At 33.6% G+C, this 21,362-nt stretch overlaps 2 protein-coding genes across 3 annotated transcripts in view; one reads left to right on the plus strand and one right to left on the minus strand.

The window, feature by feature from the left end:
* Positions 1-21,362, plus strand: part of LOC139109576 (pre-piRNA 3'-exonuclease trimmer) — a 140,736-nt gene that overhangs the window by 96,622 nt on the left and 22,752 nt on the right. The window lies entirely within an intron of this gene.
* LOC139109575 (sodium- and chloride-dependent GABA transporter 1) lies at positions 10,330-21,218 on the minus strand. Its single transcript, XM_070668728.1, has 11 exons — positions 20,952-21,218; positions 17,975-18,280; positions 17,689-17,823; positions 17,335-17,463; positions 17,123-17,246; positions 16,205-16,576; positions 15,584-15,800; positions 14,814-14,966; positions 14,523-14,726; positions 14,175-14,345; positions 10,330-14,010 (listed from the first exon to the last, which is right to left on the minus strand). Exons 2-11 carry the CDS (start codon positions 18,273-18,275, stop codon positions 13,873-13,875), a joined length of 1,944 nt encoding a protein of 647 aa, XP_070524829.1. The 5' UTR covers positions 18,276-18,280; positions 20,952-21,218; the 3' UTR covers positions 10,330-13,872.

Below are 21,362 nucleotides of genomic sequence, written 5' to 3' on the forward strand. Positions count from 1 at the left end.
ATCGCATGAGTTAAGCGCTTATTTATTAAATTTTGTAAAATGAAAATTATGTTTTAAAATGGCTTAATGTAATTTATTATAACGATGCAGAAGCGTCAAATAATTTATGCATCTTAAAAAAAGAAAATACTGTTTAATGACTATGATATAAATTGCATAACGCAGTGTATATGACTGTCAGATAACGTTTATTGGATTACATGTATTACGTGTAATAATAATGTATTTCTGCAGAGAGAGAGAGAGAGAGAGAGAGAGAGAGAGAGAGAGAGAGAGAGAGAGAGAAGAGGGATAATAGGTGTGTATGCACATATTCCATATTTTAACGAACCGATAGATGCGAAATTTTCATGTTAATAGATGCATCGTATCAAACGACTCATAGTCGAAGATAAATCCATAAAACCGATTTTCATCCGCTTTACGTGCTCCGTACAATAATCCGTCATATTTCAAATCTTTGTCTCACGTATTATTAATATTTCGTATTTTAGATATACAATATAATAAGCTGGTTAAAATTATTGAAGAACGTTTTACCGGAAACTAAATGTTTACGGAGCTCAATTAATATAATCTCTTCGATTTATTATACTTATTAAACTTCATTAAAATTAATTACCAAAAGTGTTATAACAATAGAACAATTATCAAAATTGCATTGATTGAACGTTGTTCTCTTTTTCTTTTTTTCTAATTTGATCTCTAATGTTTGTAAAAAATCCTGCTGCATTTGGAAGCTCTAGAATGCTCTGTCGAAAACTAATTTAATTTACGTTAGCGACATGCCGAAAAATTAACACCTTGCACCCGCGGGGCCGGCTGTGGTTAAATCGCTCGCTGTAAACACATCGGTTAGCGTCATTAATGGTCAGCTCGCGTATACGCACACGCGTTTGCCACACCAAACGCCTAATCGGCGTCGAATAGCACGGAAAGAGCTGAAGAGCGAGGAGGGTGAACGAGTAATAACGAGCGCCACCGGCAACTGGGTCAATACTGCCACTCCTGTCCTACGTACGCTTCCATCTCTAGCCACTTCGTTTCCTCTTACCTCACTTCACTCTCACGAAAGGATAAGCAAATACGGGTATGCTAATGATGCGTGCAAAATGCATGATGAACTTAAGTGTATTTATCGCCACGTTTTTGAACAGGATCTTTTGTCAAATTCTGCCGTTAAAGTCGAGATAAACGCAATCAGATATTACAGATTACGTCTTTTGACTGTAATAATTATCATACACGATGATATTTTTATTAGTACACATATTGTATTAAAATATTAGATTAAAAATAGTTTTAAATAGGAAATTTTTATAAGTCTCTCTTTTTAATTAAAAAAATTAACAAATAGATAGATATATATTTAGAACAAAAAATGAAGGGAGCGCAAAGTAGTAACGGTTCTTTGATCGTACGAAAATAAACCTGCAGGTATTTTCGTTCCACAAATTTCTCGACGTATTTGAGTGAAACCGAGATATTCAGAAAGCGAATTTTGTGCAATTAAGATAATTGTGAGAAAGGGTTGGAAAAGAACGAAACGACCGCGAAGTTTTCTCCCCCGAATCCTCTCGAAATCTCTGCGTCTTGAAATCGCGGCGAAACCCGCGGTAATCCTCGAAAGGAAACCGACGCTCTTCCATCACGAACAGGATGCACGTAATACCTTCTCGGGGGTGTGTAACCCAGGCGTCGCGACGACGAAAAACGGAAGAGTCGCGGGTGTAAAGGGACTGGAAAAGGGGTGAGACGCCACCGGCGTCTTTCGGATGAAATTCAAGAAAGAGGAAGCGTAAGTGACTACCCAAGCGAGACTTTCGTGTTTTATTGTCTTCGGGTTCTTGGTCACGCGAAGGAAATCGCGATACTCCGCGTCCGGTATTTCTCCCGTGCCATTCGGCACATTTTTGACGTTTCTAACTGTTCGCCGCGGTAAAATGAAGAACTTTCGTTTCGATATCCATGCTCCATTAAAGACCGTGTAATCCAAAAACGTTGAAGCCAAATTTAGAGAGTTACGATCAATAGAGAGTGAACAACTTTTTTTCAGATTGCAGAAATAGCAAAAGTGATGAGATTATTTTTTATACGTTGTAATAGTAAAAAAAAGAAAAAAAAATATATTGTATAAAGTAATACATTAATTTAATATAAAAACATATAAAATAACATTGACGCAAACAGGTCGCGTAATTCATGTATAATATAACGACTAATATTAATTACTACTTATCAATTAGCGCGGTACTTTGAGGATGTTATCGGAGCATCACGGTAATCTTGTCATTTAGAACTGTCAAAGTATAACTTTTTGACAGCTGACATTTAATCTCGTGGCACAAAGCGAGTCGAGCGAGAAAACAAATTAGCATTACGGTAAAGCGGGAACAATTAGATCTTTTAAATCTTCTTTTTAAAATAAGAGAAGAGAACTTCATCGTTAAGTAAAGTTTATAATAAACACAAATATTCTTATCTTAGTTGGTTTTACGCTTGTTACGTCGAGATAATTATTTGTAACGAACATATTATTATGTCGACTCATTTATTCGTACTTTTATCGCTATTTCTTTTCTATCTTCTATCTCCCTTTAAAAGCGCGTTTGCATTTAAATACTTATCCAACGGAAGGCAGGCAAATTCCGTTACTCGCTGTTAATGCAGTACGAAAGGATTTCTTGAAAGCGACGACTAATCTTTATCATCTTACCCGTGTTGCCCGCTTTTTTTTGGGGGGGCGAGGGGGGTGGAGGGAGGTGGTTGCTAACGGATTACCCAAGGCTTTTATGAGAAATGTGAATAAATGAGCTGCCATGGAATAAATATTTATACATAGAAGACAAATTTGAGTTCACTCGCTTACTAATTAATGTTACTTGCAATTACACATTTCACTCTTAACAACAAACCTATACGTTTTAATCTAAAAACGACTAGATTTTACTTTTAAAAGCATTAAGAAATTTATTATTATAGGATGACATATTTTTTCATAATGTTTTTCAACGGGTTATACATATATGTATATATTGGTAATATTATCGGGTTACATAAAATGCCGAATATTGCTCACTTTATCCAATAAAATATAGGGAAAATATATTTCGTAACGTTCTCTACGGTATGAATTATATTATCGCATGAAAAATTACTCTATCAGATTTATGTTTTTTTTTGTCTTCTTTTTGAAAATTGCCGGGTTTGATCGTTCGATAGTCCGATTCTATTTTTGCAGCAAAATACAATAACGTTTTTAAACATTTACGAACGATAGAAAATAACGTAAAACCTTATAAATGTTTAATAATCTAAGATAATAAATTTTTTTTTAATAAGGACTATCAATAAATGCGCTAATCAGTTTTAACATCACCGATATATACAGTGCGTTTTCAATACGAAATGGTGCGATGTAACCGATCCCCGTGAATTTTCCGCTGTTTTATATTTCAATGTATTGCGAAAGCGAAGGAGACAAGATAAAGAATCCAGCCTACCTCGACACTTTAAAAACTCGAGTACTCGTTGCATCGCGAAGGCGGGCCAAGTTTCGAAACTTGATGCGACACGAGGCGCTGAACAAACTTCTTTAAGGTTTTACTCTCGCGTGCAACACGAATATATATAAAGATATCAGATTTCTGCACGAGGTATACACGGCAGTTCGCAATATACGGAGGTACGCATGTCTAGGTACGAAAAACGCGATGCTTGATGCACGTGAAATACTTCTAATTCATATTCCCGTCGTGATTACGAAATCGCGTTATCTGATATGCCAGCTGAGCAATCGTTAAATGTAAGACTTTACACGGCTTACGACCGCAGAGAATTACGAAACCGTGTTTTCAATTACGCCGGGATTCTACTCCGAATAGTCGCCACATAATTTTACATCTTGCTGCATATGCGAAACACGACAAAACTTCATCGTGAGAAATGAGCGAATATCTTCTATGACGAAGCGTTTGCTGTTAAATTGTTTTGCCGTTTTCGAATAAAAACCCGCCAGCTATATCCGTTGAACCCGCCACGAAAAATATTCCCGCAAATCATCGTTTCAAGCTTGGTTTTGATTGTTCAATAATTACAACACGAAGGTAATACTATACCTGTAAAATTACTATGAAAAGCGATAACCACCATTAAACTCGATCACGTAAATTCGATACGTTGGTGTCAAAATTGAACCGAGAAACAATATTTTTGTCCCAAAATCACCGAAGAATGATGAAAATGTTAACTGACAATTTACGGTTTGCAATTAAAATGTCACATATTAAAACAGAATAGGTTTATTTTGTAGTTTAATGATGTTATTGTCATTTTCTAAAATGTGCGTCAGATTTCTGACGTGAAATATACAGTCCACTTTAAAACTCTTATAGAAGTACCTCACAGAAAATCTTTGTTACAAACTTTCCTCGGTTACCATAAAATATCCCAAAATAACGCTTACGCGAATTTACGGTAATGTTAAAAAATATTTATATATCGTTAAACTAAAGGAAACAATATTTTAACCTCGTGTAGAAAGCACAAAGTGCTCTTCGAAAATACAAGTTATAATACTATTTTTGAACGTTAATTTTAATTCGTGTTAACTATTATCTCTTAGACGACTTAGACGTGTTAGACTATGAAGTTTATTTTGCAATGAACAACGACGCGAGTTAAAATACTTGCCATTATAGAAGTTAAAAATAGTTAATTACAAAAAGGCGTACTTCAAAGTAGCTTAATATTGCACAATTTTGATCAATATAAACATTTAATTACTGAAAAGTCATAAGACACTCGACGTATTCCGCTTTGTAATTGCGTACCTTATAGGTCAAGTGGTGAATCGCATATATGATTTACAATATTGTTCCAATTAGAAGACATTGATTTTATCCATATACGGCACTCCTCGGTTATAAGATTACTTTTTGCTTTAGTTAGAAAATTTCCTCTTTTTTTTTTTCTTTTTTTTAGAATGAACGCATCACCTTTTGCCCCAGTTAGAAAATCACCCGTTTTCTAGAGCATCTCGACTTTTTAGTCTTTGCCGAAAGGTAAAATACAGAATTTCACAAAATAGTATCTCTATCTCATTCAGGTTTCTCGTTTCATTCTCCGCAAGCTGGAACAGATTTTCAAAGTTGAGTTTGCGTTTCCTGGGAATGATTTTGTAACTGAAGAACACTGTATTTGTGATGTTCAAAGGTTTCGTACTGTTGCATAGGTGATAACAATTAGCAGGTAGATGTATGCGTACATACCTATGTACGTTGCAAATGTACACACGCATGTTAAATTTATTTGTAATAATTAAATTTCAATTTGGAACTATATAGAACTTAATTGACGCGTTAACTTTCTCTCTCGTAAATTTCCAAATAAGTGAAATGAAGATATTTGTAAATATTGACAACACACGCCAACATTTATCGATTGCTTTGACATGTAGGAGGTTGTTGCACGCGACTCTCATACACACATAAAGTGGCCACTCCGCTTACGAAACTAAAATCTACAGAGTTTGATCTTGGACTTTCGCGTGCTACAACGATCGCTGTTAGTCGATATAACTACCCACCATTATTAAACGATCTCCCGAGACATGAAGTGTTATCTCGTGTAAGATAATTTAAAAAAAAAAAAAAAAAAAAACTACGTAAAACCGTAATTGTTTCTCAAGATAAAAATAATCGCAAGAGTTCTATATACTTCGTGATATTCTTTTCTTTTTATTAATAATTTGCTAATTTTTTTTTTGTAAAAAAAAAAGATGTTACAAAACTCATAGATAAAAAATTATTTTAAATGCGACGTGTGTAATAAAATGTTAGAGAAATACGTTTTTTATCGTAAATTATGGGAATTTAAAACTAGAATTTAAGAATGCTTGAGATGTCGAAGTAAAGCGCGAGTTGGTTACAATCGTCCGCAGAATAAATCTTCGTTATGCGAAGAAGTCTTTTGAAGCAAGCTTATCTCTTTCTTAAGTCTATTCTGGCTTCCACTTGCATACTTCTCACATCCGTGAATACAGGAAAATTTTAGAAGTCCCGGAAAGTTTTCAAGTTACGGAGTGTCATGAAGAGTAAGGTACTCGAATAAAAGGAAATGCAATACGTGAAGAGTTTGCTCCGTGAGAGTTCCTTGCATAAATCTAAATGTTCATAAATATGAAATATGTTGAAGTTATATAGCTGTAAAATTGCTATAAGATCTTTAGACTTTTTGTGAAAATTTTTGAATTAAAAAATTTTTTTTTAATAATATTAATAATAACGTGCAATATATTATTTTACACGTCAATATTATGCTATCACAATTTTTGAAATTACTTTAACATCGTAATTTGTAGAATTTTTTGAATTCGTACATCTATAATTGCTTAAATAAAAGTAAAATACTCTATAAAGTTATGAAAGGCGTTACCAGATTTATAATAGTTACTTGCAACTCGCCGCGAAAGTTTATCCGTGATAATTTTTTAAGTGCACTTTAGCCTCTTATATACTCTTGCGTCTTAAAATACTGTTCTACTTACAAGCATGAGAAGTTGTTGAATATATCAAGATGGGTTTAAAGATTCATTTAATTCACTTTTGTGATAAACACAGAAATGGAAATGCGATGATCTAACAAGGATAAAATAATTTTACGTAAAATTTAGGTTAAAAGTAATTTAAAAAATGTTTAATTTTTAAATATTTATTGATTTATTCTTACATATAATTATTTAACAACATTAAACTTTATAAAACCTTATTAACATTTAGCTGGTAGATTTTATACGTGTGTATATAATTTGAAATAATTTACAGCAGGAAATGCGAAATTAAAATCATTAACAGAATATACGTAGATAAAATTTGTATCTTCCGCTTTGAGTTAATTTTTCTCTCAGATTTTTGCGTTAATCGCGATTTCTCTTTATTTCTCTCTCATATACGATGCTAATTTGTAATATTTTTAATTAACAGCAAACATACATATGCCTTACCGACAAAAACAAATTAATTAATAGTTAAAATTGTTTTAAACACAGAGTTCCATTTATCGCAGAAGTTCATATTTTCCTGAAACAAAGACTTCCTAATTTGTTGAATATACTAATTAAAACGGTAATATACACGCGTAAGGGTTGTCGTCGTCATAGTGACACGTTGCGGCCTTGCACCTTAAAGTAGCGTCGTGTTGCTTAAAGGTTCTTAACCCTTTGCGTTTTACTGTTAATATCATCGTGAGGATACAGAGATCATGTTCAAAGAGTAGGTCATCTGAAACCCGTGATGAAACATAGGATAAATGCTTCAACGTGACGCCTATGTATTTTGCAAGTGCCATTAATTACTTAACGAAACTATTGCACAAAATCTGTTGGGAACAAATACTCATATTAAAAAGCGATATTTTTTATACTTAAAAATAATGACATAGAAATTAAATAAAAATACAAAAAAAAAAATACAATATCTTTTTCATGCTTAACGACATACCACGTATTATCACATTGAATAATCGTGAACTAAGAACTGTTATCACTGTCAAAAAGTTATATTTGAGACTTTATAGTTCGATTTTTAATTATAACGAAATCTGTATAAAAATCATTTAACTGAATTTTACATTTACGGAGAACGGAATTAGTACCGTGCGCTCTTTCGAGATCACTGCGCTCTGTGCAACAGAATCTGATTAGCACATGAAATACAAGTCGAAGGCGAGGAGAATCGAAGTTAGGGCGCAGCCTGCTATTCTTTCGTAGTACAAATGTAACGCGATAGCATATCGTGCTGTCTTGTGCCCCGTTTTCCGATAAGCTAAACTTAGGGGCTCAGTTATAATGGATGCGGAGCACGAAGAGCATTAGCCATTTACAGTCGAAAACGTTGATGAAACGTTATTCTTATACGCAACGATAGTTATATACGATGAAAATAGTTTTATTTATATTCATTTTAACTCAGAATTAATCAAGCGTTTATGACAAATTCTATTTTGCGCTGCTAAAATTTTTAATAAAGCTATGCCATTGAGTAGATAAAATAAATATTGAAACGTACATATTTCAACTATTTAAAAAGTATATTAAAATTATCAACTACAATCTATGTATTTACATACTAGTTAAATACATGTACAATTAGATATATTACTTATAACACATATGTGTCTCATGCAGGTATTTTGCAACTGCGATTGCTTTAATAGTATGTTTTAAATATTAATTAAAATAATAAAATTTTAACACAAAATGCGGTGGAATATTTTCGTTGTAGTTTGGATCAATTATACATAATAGTATAATATAAATACGATTGTGTAAAATTTATAGAGTTAAAGTGGTAGTTAAATACATTGATTTTTTTTATTATTTAAGAAAGAATGCATATGATTTTATTCTAAAAATATATTAGTTGGCATTATTTGACAAAATATAGTCGCATTAGATTGTATTAAACAGCTAATAATTATTCTCAGCCACGTTAAAAAAATTTTTTCTCTACCACACTGATTTAAAAAAACCTATAATCCAATTCAGTTACTAAAATACACCACATATATCGAATTCTCATTCGTTACTTTTACAATTCAGGCGATATTGATTTTCTCTATTAAACTAATTTAATCTTTCCAACGTTTTAGTTAAATTAAATCTAAATTTAATCTAAATTTAATAAAAATTATTATTATTATAAAAATAAGTGCAATTTGTATAATTTATTACATGCATTGGAAAATAATTTTGTGCTTTTTTTATCTTTTTATATTTTAATATTGAAAGAGTAAAATTAATTAAGAAATGATACCTCCCCTTCTTTCAATTCTATTTAGTCTTTTATCATTTTTTATTCAAATTAATATAACCAGTAAAACGTCTTTTATACGCCAGCTTCCAAAGTCAAACAATTTTTTTCTTATTTTTATCTTCTGCAGACGAAACCGGGAGAAAATAAGAGTTTATTAAGAAGCACAATTGAGAGAGAGAAAGAGAGAAAAAGCGTGCTTTGGCATCTCGTTGTTTTTTCACCACTGTGAGCTTTAAAAATTACAAAATTAAAACGTTCTTGTTCTTGTCCTTAGAGACATGGCACGGTATATTCCAACATTTTCTCCATCATGGTACGTTCTCTTCGTTCGTGAGACCTGTGTGCAAAACCACCGTGTATTTGCGTATGTCAAGCGGCGAATAAGAGAGAAAGAATTAAATACAAGCCAGCTCTTTCGTGAGATGATTTATTATTTACTTTAGAAAAAAAAAAGGGTATTTTTTCGTGCACGATCGAAAAACATTTTGCGCGTAGAAAAGTCTTTTAACGGAGACGCCCATCTAAAACAGAACGTTCCTGGCGACAGAGGTAATAGGTAAGCCCCGTGGAGAGGATACGCTGGTATCCCGATAATAGCTTTCACCGCAAAATAAAAGACCGCGTAACGATCGGGTTTAGTGTAGATGGGACAACGTACACAAGGCCCTCCGCGTTTCCGCCGCCCGTTGCTGTCTTTTGCCGTCGTAAAACACGTCCGCGAAACGACACGTCGTTTCGTGAAATGAGAAAAAAGTCGGGGTTGAAACGTGCACGAAGATGTTCGGAACGCAACGGAACCCCACCCTCGCGAATCGCCATATAATGCGAAAGGTGGTTCGCGTTTTTCATCGCAGTTCATCCGTCCGACGCTTAATTACTAATTAAAATACTTTTGTAATTGTTAATTGAAATGCACCGTCACAGTTAGCGTGTGAAAAATGTTTCGAACTGAATATACTTTTCGACGGCGCTTCCCTTCTATAGAGTTTATAAAAAGTTTTTTTTTTTTTTAACTCTAGTCAAAGGTAACAAATTTTCGACGAATTGTTTTGTAAAAGCCGCGTTAATTAAGGATGAGAAAGAGTGTCACCGGAAACTCTACATCTGTTTAATTATTTTAACATCGCGTTGTTGGTAAACTGCACACCTACTAATGACTGTTTGTGAAGTAAAATATTACAGAAACATTATGCAATTACATTTCATTATGGATAATCTGTTACCATAAAACGTTACGCTCGCATTTGTTAATTAGGAATTATCAATGCAAAATTGTAGGTACATACGCGTAATTCTATTAGCGTTCGAAATACTGACGCCGGTGACGATAATAGTTAATAGACGTTTCTAATTTGCTTTTATGCGTCTGAAATAATTGTTGAATAGGTGAACACGTTACGAAAGCAAACATCCCCAAATGATATGCAAACATTGACGTATAATGGTAACAGATATTAGATCAACAAAGTGGGAAGTTTTATTTGCTGCTGCGGGTATGGGTGCTGCATCACAATAATTAGGCGTTAATGTTTATTTAAGTACATATATCGATACAATTTTGCCGAAAACGTATACGTAATGTCACAAATATGTGAAACATCCAATGCATCAAGCCAGTACACACTTGTGTTCTTTTTATTGTACGTCGCTCGGAAAGTAAGTCTAACGAATTTCGGCTTTCAAACACGTGTACAATATTGTGACTCGGATTATATATTATTTAATTTACTAAAAATATACTTAAAAATTCTTACACACCTCGCGTTTTTGAAAAATTCTCACCCTCTCGCGCGTTTATCACGTGAAACATAAACGTGGCTCTCAAGATACGAAGTACGTGATGAATTGCGTCGACGCAGTCGATAAATCCCGTAGATTAATAGAATGTTAAAAAGAAATTGTTGAAATATTTTAAGATAAATTCAGCTAACAATGTCGACATATTGTAATAAAAATTACGTTATTACAAAAAAACTTAAATTAATTTATATTAATTTATTACAGTTTAGATATTATGAAAAAAATTCCGTGATGATATACTAAGAATATTTTATACGTGTTAGTTATTTTTTTAAATTAATACGATAAATTTATATTTAAACATGAACAATAAAATTTTTACAAAACACACGTCCCAGCGAATGAGCACAAATTATTTCTTTAATAATTCTAACTATTTATAGTAACAAGTAATAAAAATAATGCAAATAATTCTTGTGTTCACGACGAGAAATTAAAAATCAAAGTGTACGATCAATTTTTAATTTGTAAAAAAAAAAAAAATAACGAATTTTTTTATCGCGTTGAATTCTATTTGCAAGAACAATACTGCTGGACTTAGAATTTTTTTGATTTTTCATAAATGATATTATTATACATTTATACACTGTATAAAATGTTCATACAATGTATACGTATACAGAAATATAATTTTCGTAACACATCTATCATTCTTCCTATGAACTTTTCTGACAATGAACGAACGTCGAGTCGTAGAGCCGTGATCAAATTATCCGTGCGATCAGCAAATTCATGTGACAATAGCGCATATGCAGACATTGTCGTATAAGTAATTGCGGAAATTTATGCTTGTAGCCCCCGTCGTGCTTGCGCACGTTGCAACATTGAATACATTTACAGAATACAGTTACACACGGGAAATACGCTATTATGCTATTACACGTTGAACAAATGTTTGCGACAATACACACATAATCGCAACGTTGCCCGCGCAATGGGTGTGAAAGAATTTTTTTATGTTCGCGTGTCATTGAATAATTTTTTTTTTTCTTTTTCTTTTTTGATTACTAATTAAACAATCGGGATTTCCGACTGGCGTGTACAGCTATTTCGTACTAATACGATTATTTGCAAGCAGTCGTCGTTTAAATTAGTGAAATACGTATCGCAGTTGCCAATTTATTAATCCCTAAACGAAATTACAAATTAATGTCATAAATGTATGTTGTTCAACGCAGGTCTAACCGGCTTATAATATCGCTCGTTTCTTAGCTTACTATTGGAAGTACTTCGCGTCGCAACAGTACGGTACTAAAATAGAAACGAATATCCTGTTAAGCTATCAGCCATTTCTTAGTATTATACAACGTCAACAATTGCAACACTTCGACGAATAGCGTTCGCAATTACGAGTACTTCACGGACTAAACAAGAGAAAATTATTTTTAATTAATTAGGCCAGTCAAAAAAGCACTCCCTTCGTTTATCGTTATTGCTTTTATATATTGAATAAATAAGAAATTTTTTTCTTCAACGAAAACAGTTTTACGTTGGAAAAATGATGGAAAAGATTTGGAATAGTAGAAAATTTGTAAATTATAAGATGTCGCTAATTAAATTAGATCAAATAATTCCGTATCTATTATGTTACATTGATTTTTTGTGAGATGCACTTAAATATTTGAGTCGCTCGAACAAAATCCGTTTGCAAAATTAAATATATGACAGTATCTTTTTGCGAAATAAAGTCTTAACATTTTTTTAAAATAATTATATATAAATATATCTTCCGTATAAATTCAACCTGAATTTTATAGTAATACTGTTAGAGTAGTGTTTCTCTCTCCGACGTTAAATATTTTAATGTAGTTGATCGCAAATATTAACTAATATCCAATGCAAATGTGTAATATACAGTAATCGATTAAAAATATTTTTTGTTAAAATTTAAATCAAAAATTGCTGAAACTAATAAAATATATGTATATATGTATTCTAAGTGGAGTAGAATTTAAGCGGAGAACCGAAAATTTTCTTTAATCTTATATTATAAACGCATTATAATATCAGTGTTATAAATACAACGGGAAAAAAAAGAGTCTAAAATTTGTGCCGTGTCGAAGTTGAATGCAGCATAAACTGCTAGAACTTTATGATAGAAATATTCTTTATCCTGCTACAGTCCAGTTGATTATTGCGACTGGTTGGAATCGAAGATGTCTCTTCTCGGTGAACGCGTCGGGCGGTCTCGATTTTTATATCGAATTTAAAAAATTATGCTTTTACTTCATTTACTTGTACTTCAGATATTGAATTTATTTTTTAACTGCACTGGTATCCTTATGCTATATACGCTATATTTCTATTTCTTTTTTTTTATTTTTTTATTTTTTATTTAGCTGCGATTCTCTTAACGCGCTCACTAAAAAGAGCTTTCAGCTATGTATTACATAAAATAGACGATCTAAACGTAAATTTCTAATTACCTTACAGGCCGTACTTCAACGCGGCAGCTCGCCTTCCTCGAACCAGTCGAATTATCAACCAAACGATTTCTCTCTCCATTAAAAATCCATATACTTATCGCGAAATAATCGCGATATAAAAATATACTTCTTTCAAATTGCCCGTAAATAGATCTATCTGAATACTAGCGCGGTGTACACTATTATTACTTCTATAAATATTTCTTCCCGGTTCCAATACATATTATACCCCTTTACCGAGTATCTTATCAGTTTGGTCAACACGTACAAATCTAATTTCGATCACCAAATAATTTTCTCTCCAATTAAAATTCTCTGTCTTAAAACATTAACAGCTGGCGTAATTTATAATATTATAATTCTAAATAAGTAATCCAATTTTAAACACGTTTTATAAGAGAATATATCTTTATCTTCTTCTTAAAACATTAATTTATTAATAAATCAATATATATGTAATATTATATTATAAAACTTTCAGGAAAAGTTTATCGAAAGTCACTTTAAGAAGAAAAATAAAACAAGTTAAATATTGAAATGCAACCAGCTATTAAGGAATTAAGGAGAATTTCTGACACTCTTACCAGAAATACATTATTAAAGAAATATATATTACCGACTTATTATTAAATAAATAATAGTGTAATAATTGCTTAACTGAGCATACTATATGAAACTGATTACTTTGACACGCGTCCATTTTGACACAAATTACTACTAAACGTCCAATCGTGCTGGACTCGCTATATATAGATATACATATTTATATTACTAGAAATATTATTTTTAAGATAAGTATAATCTAACAAGTTGGAAGTGGTCGCTAACGCTAATCATGTTTGACTCAGGAAACTATTGTTTTTCGTAATTAAGCCCGCGCTGCTTTCTGACATGGGTATCACGGCTGACTTCTCGCCTTTCGGTAACTTTGCATGCGATTTTATATTCGGCTGCAGACCTTTTAGAATATTCTGTAAAGAAAAATAGTAAGAAGCCACAGTGATTGATTGTATCGACAATTTAAATGAGGCCCGCAGCAGTAATTACGCTGCTATTACGCGAAACGTACGCGTTTGCAACGGAGGTAGTTTTCTCCCGTGCATATTATTTGCACGCAAACGCGTTTTATATTTACCTCTGTAAATGATCCGGGAGTAATTATTATGTAATACAGCGCATATCCTGGTATCCATATCATAGACGAAATACTTAAGCACACTCCGACTACTTCTGCCCACGTAGGATATTCGTAGCTGCTGCCATATTTCAGTGGTTTATATTGTATGATTTGGAATCCGAAGATAAACTGGAAAATATAAGAAAAAAAAAAAGCATATACGTTTACTGCACATATGTTCTATATATTTTACGTAACGATATTCGCGAGCTTATTTGCACAAGCAATTTTATTTGAAGAAAGTAACAATCTTGATTTGTTACGTGGTTTTAGTAGAAACGTATGTAAACGTGATGTAATACTTACGACCATAATCGTTGGCGCGAGCACGACCCAGCATATGTACCAGAATTTATTTAATCGAATGCCCATCATTTGATGCACGCAGTCGCAGAACTTTTTCGCTCCGAAGATCCATGATATAGCGATCGTTTGGAAGAAGCACACCCACAGAATAGACATACCGCTCGCAGAATAAAAGTCCATCAATTGGAATATATAAATTCCTCCCTGAAACATTTTCTTGTTAATAGGCTGCATTAGAATTTTTTTTTTTTATGTACGTTATAGTAAAATTGCGCTTTTTCGGATACTAACGTTCGTGACCATTGGAATTCCCAAAGCAAACATTATCAGGCAGATAGCGATGGTAAACTTAATTCTGTGAGGACGAAGTGTGTCTGGCCAGTAGTCAACCAAACCGGTTATAAATGATTCCACGATGCAAAATTCACTGTCGATGCCGAGTATCTGCATAAAAACGAAACAATTCGAATATAATTTGATACTTTAATGATAATTTAGAAAAATTCTAGTTTCTCCATATGCGTGACCATTGCTCCAAAATCTAGGTTTCAATTTAACACGATCTTTAAATGTTAAATTAACATTCTTATTTAAATCTATTTAAAAAAATCTTTTATCATTATTTATTCGATTTAATATGTTTTATGCGTAACAATTATACAAATAATATTTGAGGATTTTATTAATTATTAAAAATTGAAATTTTTAGACAAAAAAAGAAAAAAATTTAATTTAAGTTTAATTTAAATAGTTATATTAAACTTATAAATTATAAAATTATTTATAAAAAATAAATAATAAGTTTGTTTTTAAAAAGAAAAAAAAATATATTAGCTGGAATCTTCGTTAAATTTATATTAATTATGTATTTTTATATCGTTTTCTCTAAAGATTTCACAATTTCTCTTACAATTAGTAAAAAGAAACGATGTAAAATAACGATGTATCAAGAGAAACTTTCTGGCTAGGGCGACAATTCGTTCGAACCCTTTTATAGCGATGCACATGAATAAACGTAGACGGCGACAGCCGATTCCATCATTGGAATAACAATTTCTTACGAGCAGCATAACGAAGAATATAATGGCCCACAACGAAGCACCGGGTAGCTTCAAAACGACCTCGGGGTACGTAAGGAAGACGAGACCAGGTCCGCTCTTGACGACCTCGGACACCTGCGTTTGCTGTTCCTGGGCGATGTGACCCAGTATTGAAAATGTTACGCAACCGGCCAGAAGACAAGTCAGGGTGTTGACTACGCAAGTGATTATTGCGTCTCTGTAAGACAAAACTCCCTTTTTGAAAGAAGCAACCAGCAGCAACAGCACCGCGTTTAGTGCGTGGTGATCAAAGACTAGAGCACCTTAAAATCATAACTACAATTCTCGAGTTCTTTCATTAATTACGAAACAAGACCAACGAAATCTGAAGCAGCTAAAAGAGCTTATATGTGGATTGTTCGAGCCATTATTGGAGCTGTAAGATCAAATCAATTTTAATTAGAGAAACGCTCTTATCTGATTTTTTTCTGGTTTTTTTTTTTTTTTTCCATACATTGTCGCAACATTCTAACGAATAATTGCCGAGTCTTGATTAATTGGATAGGTAAAGTCTATTATTTAAATTTCGTGGAAACGAGGTGTCCTGTCGGTGTTTAATTATTCATCGAACATGTCGCTTACCTATAACAATTATGATGGAACTTGTTGTACGAGCCCAGAGCGGGCAGGGCACCGGTACCGATGCTGTACGCGAAGAAGATCTGGGTAGCGCCGTCTATCCACGGCCCGGGGTTGACCAGTTCCTCCCATCGTGGCGTCACGTAGTAAAGCAAACCGTCGTAAGAACCCTCCAACGTCACCGCTCTTCCCAAAAGAATGAAAAGCACCACGTACGGGAACAAGGCTGAAAACCAGATGATCTTACCGCTCTGATGAAGACCGCGACGGATGATAAAGTAAACGAGTAGCCAGCCGACAATCAGGCAGCCTAACAGCTCCCACTGAATTTTGCCAATGCTCTCGATGCCGGATGTAATGCCAAGGACTCGTCTCCTAAAAATTCAACGGCATTATTGCACTGGCAATTAATCGGCTCGAATGTATAATAATTAACACGATTACTAATATGAAATATCGCATATATTATTTTTACGAGCTTCTACGAAGGATAAGTAATGTAATTCTAATTTTGATACTCAGATTAAAGCACGAGTATTACCGATACATCGTCGATATTATACATTACATAAATGCATTAATACACGGGGGAACTTTACGCTGTGACCTGATTTAAGAAAATCAATGTCGCATTTCTTATAGTTATTATATCGCATAAATCTCCTTATAACTTTCATCTTACATCATAGTCCGTGACTCACAAACTTAACCCAGGGGATATAAATCTAATATACATCTACGCGTTCCACGTTATTAAACTTTATGTTTTCGAGTTAAAAAAAAATTTATAATTCGAAATATTATGGTAAAAGAAAAAAAAAATTAAAATGAGGTTGAGCATTTTATTTTATGTTGGTGACGTTCATTATGTGCAGCAGTAAATTACGTTTCTCATTTTGCATTCAATAATGCTTTACTTACTCCCAATATTCTTCTACCGGCGTAGTGTGATGACAGGTATTATTTTTAAAATTCGAGCAGTTTATTTTTTCGTGCACACTTTCTTCAGTCGCGTTATAACAATCATTTGAGTTCCACCAATTTCCTGAAAAATTAAATAATTTGAAATAAATATATTTTAAGTTTTAATGTATTTTAAATTATTAGCGTATTAAAAAATTTTTGATATTTACCACATCCACTCCAAGGTACTTTCGGTAAATTTACGAATGTACTTATGAGGTAGAAAAGAGTCCAAGCAATAATTATGCAGTAATATACGTCGAGGAAGAAAACAATAGTCATCGTGGCATATCCCACACCTGAAATTCAATACATATGTGATCATTAATTTGTTGCTGATATAAATTGTGTAATTTTAATCTTTCAAAATATCAAATAATATAACAATAATTAATGTGTTCCCCGCACGGAGGTAATACGGTATATTTGTATTACTTGGGGAGTGACGCCCCCACGGATCCGAGTTGCGTAGGCCATTAGAAATTAAGATAAGACAATAAAATAAAAATAATTATTATTATTACCTTGCAAAAGAGGACATAATTGTCCCACTAGCGACATTCCGCCAGCTCCAAGATATTGTCCAATGGCGACTTCTTGAAAAAATATAGGGATTCCGCAAAACAGCATCGCAATACCATAAGTAATCAAAAAAGCGCCTACGGTCAGATTAAAAAGAAAAAAAGTTCGTTAAAATCGCCTATCGTTTTTACGTATAAATAATGCTCACTAGTTTTGCATAAGATTAGAAGTCTTAATAGTTAAATGCCGCTTACATGTTTATCAATTCAATGCTAGATTGACACTTACCACCGCCGTTTTTGTAACAAAGATAAGGAAACCGCCAAACATTTCCCAATCCGACAGAGACACTTATGCAGGAGAATAGGAAGTCGAGTTTATTGTCCCAGCCACCGCGTTCGGCATCCTCCTCTCTGTTACCGATTTCAGTCATTTTGCCCTGCGGCGAAGACACCGTCATCTTCGGTACAGAACGAGACGGTTCGCGTCTCTTGTCCGCTGCCACCGGCTTGGCTTTGAATTGTATGAAGGTCTGGTCGGGGTCGACCTGATCCTTCTCCTCGCCCCAGTAATACATTTTCTCCGCCATGGAGCCTGAAATATACCGAAAATTGACACTAAGTATCTGCCGGAAACGCTAACCCAGTCCTTGAATGTAATTGGGAGGATAAAACGCAAATTCTGGCGACCTTCGTGCAATCGATTATGAATTTGTCCCGTCTCATAACGTAGTTAAACTATATTTTTACTAAAAATATACACGCAATGTCCCGCAGTAGTTCCACGGAATATAAGAAAACTTTACAGTTCTATTCTTTTAATTACTTTTTTAAAAATAAGATTTAATTTGTCTTTAAAGTTTAATAGTTAATCAAGAAATATTTCATCTTTTTAAATAATTTATATAAGCTTTTTATAAGAATTTTTATATATATATAAATATTACGGATTTCTGTCTTAAGTAAAAATTTATTTGCATAATTATTTTTACAATTAAAATTAATATTAGCGACGATTTAAATTTCCGAAAAGGCAATCGCATAAATGCATATTTTCTCAAACATCGATATTTCGTTGCGACCTCCGTTTCATTCAAAGGAAAGAAATAACGTGACCAACGGTAACATTTCTCCGCCCCCGCCACGATAAAGCTTGGCACGCAATTGTACGGTACGCAATTACGAGTGTCGTTCGGGTATTGCTTTTCCGATAACTCTGCTCGGTATCATTTACCTCGCTGATTTTCCAACACGTTTATAGATAAAGTATAATACTTGTTATCGTGAATTTCATTGACCTTTTAAACAATGCATTTTATCGTATAACGCACAACTGACATAAAACTCTAATCATTAATAACACCGCAAATTACCATTACATATTAATGTATTCTAAATTCTGATTGACCGCGTTTCAAGCCGCTCAACAGAAATTCTAAATTACAAAAGAACATTTGCAGTATAACTTTAAATGTTTCTAAATGTTAAACATATAAAACATTTCTATGATTAATGTTGCAATTAAACTTTTATAAAAGTTTGCGGGAAATTAATCAAAGATATTCATTTTATCTGCATTGTTGGGTTTTCTTTTTTTATTTCTTTTCTTTTGAATCACTTGCTTTAAAGTTAACGTTGTATAAACAGCTGAATTCTATTAATTAAATTATATCTCTCGGTATATCGATGAGATAAGTTTAGAACGAAATACATATTTATAACGCGATCCTTTTAAATTGGGGTTCTTGTACCTTCAATTGCCTCGCGCAAAATTTTTATTTCGATTTTCCGTGGCTAGTATGGAACCATATCCAACCGGTTTTCTATTCAATGTATCGCGTCCATTCGTACGTAGTGTCATTGTTACACGCATGTTTGCAGGCTCGCGCGTATTCGTTCGGTCTCATTCAAAAGCTTCCCTCCTCTCATTCCTCTATTTCTTTCATCTTTGTAGTCCGGTTGATTCGGGACCGATGAAGAGGGTCCACGTGCCAAACGGTGTGTACAAATGTCTACGTGTGTGCATGCGTATGTGTAGCGTGCATATGTTGCGTGCGTCTATATGCGCGCGCGCTCCATCGGCTGTGCGCGCGCTCCATGAGCACGGATGCTGGACGCAAAATCAATATCAAGTTTACATCGCGTCTATGTACACACGTGGACCGTGAACCTCGTCGTAAAATTCGGACGCGTCGCAACGCCGAGGCCGCCGATACCCAACCGGATTGCGATTGCGTCAGAACGTAATTGTACTGGGATCAATCCGAAATACTTTGAATCAGAAGGTGGAAAGGGAGAGTCACGTAGAAAATAAAAGCACGTACGTTGGAAGCACGGAAGTCTGTTAAAAATACGACGAGGCGCAGGGTTAATTTTGAAGCGGCGTCTGTACGTGAATTAAAAATTTTGCCTCGTCACGTAATACGTAGCGCAAAAGAAAATTTTTCTTCATTATTAAGGTCTTTACTAATCCGATACATTGATTATAAATATTAGTAAAAATAGTACTGTTAGATATTATATTGCTTGTAACATTTTTAATATTAATATCCGTATAGAAGATATTTTTAATATCTTTCGAAACAAATTGATAAAAAAAAATGAATTTAATATAATACAGCGTTTTTTTTTCTTTTTTTTTTTAAATAAAAAGCAGTTATGTGTATAAAAAAACATATTACTGAGCTACATAGTTAAAAAAAAATAATTACACAATTAAATATATTTAAAATAAATTAAAAACTGTAGTGTATCGCGTAAAGTATAATACCAGGTTCATGCTTGTCATAATTAACGGATCTTACAACGATGCAGCTGCTGCATCATGCGCTTGCTTGCGCAAGGGAAATACTTAATCGTTAAATGAATCGCGTAGGCCGTGTATGGATATAATCTCGATAATTATACGATACGTTTATCGATTATTAAGTACTTAAATTAGATATGTTATTGTTAATTACAACGGATTAGCATTATTGTCGATTCTCAAATATACATAACTTTACGCAATTTCTCCAATACCAATAACGATTATATCATTTTTTTTTTTTTTTTATCACCGCGTCTAATTTTTATAACAACAGGTAAAATTTCGAACTCTTTTTTACATCGTTTTATTTATTCCAAGTCTTATTTTTTTATTAATTTATATAAAGTATTTGGATAAACGGACTAAACAAATACCTCGGTATTTTAATTGTTCACTATGACATTTTTATAAGATTCTATTTTTATAAAATATGACTTTCTAATTATGTTTGCCTTACCAAAGGATGCACACACAATTCCAATGAAGCAGCCGTGACCGTTGATTTTCTGTGTCTGGTTACAGTTGTAAAATTCAGTATTGCGTATAATCACATTGTATAAGGAAGCAGACGTTAGTTACGCCGCGTAGGACCGTTCACGCCCGTCTCCGTTTCGGAGAAGCAGATCCTCGTTCCGAATCCTTTCCCCCGGCCGGGATCGATCCCTGAGTGACTCGCGCGGATTCACTTGTCGAGGGTGCCGGTTCGCACGTACGAAAGCCGCACTTTTGAAGCAAATGAAGTTTATTAGACGTATATCGTCACGTTGGCCACGAATATCTGCGACCTACCCCACAAGAGTTGTGGTTACAGAATAATGCACCGGTTCAAGATGGGGGATGTTACCCCTTTCGAACGCATGCGCACTTT

This window comes from Cardiocondyla obscurior, linkage group LG18 (genome assembly GCF_019399895.1).
Source record: "Cardiocondyla obscurior isolate alpha-2009 linkage group LG18, Cobs3.1, whole genome shotgun sequence".
Classification (NCBI taxonomy): Eukaryota; Metazoa; Arthropoda; class Insecta; order Hymenoptera; family Formicidae; genus Cardiocondyla; species Cardiocondyla obscurior.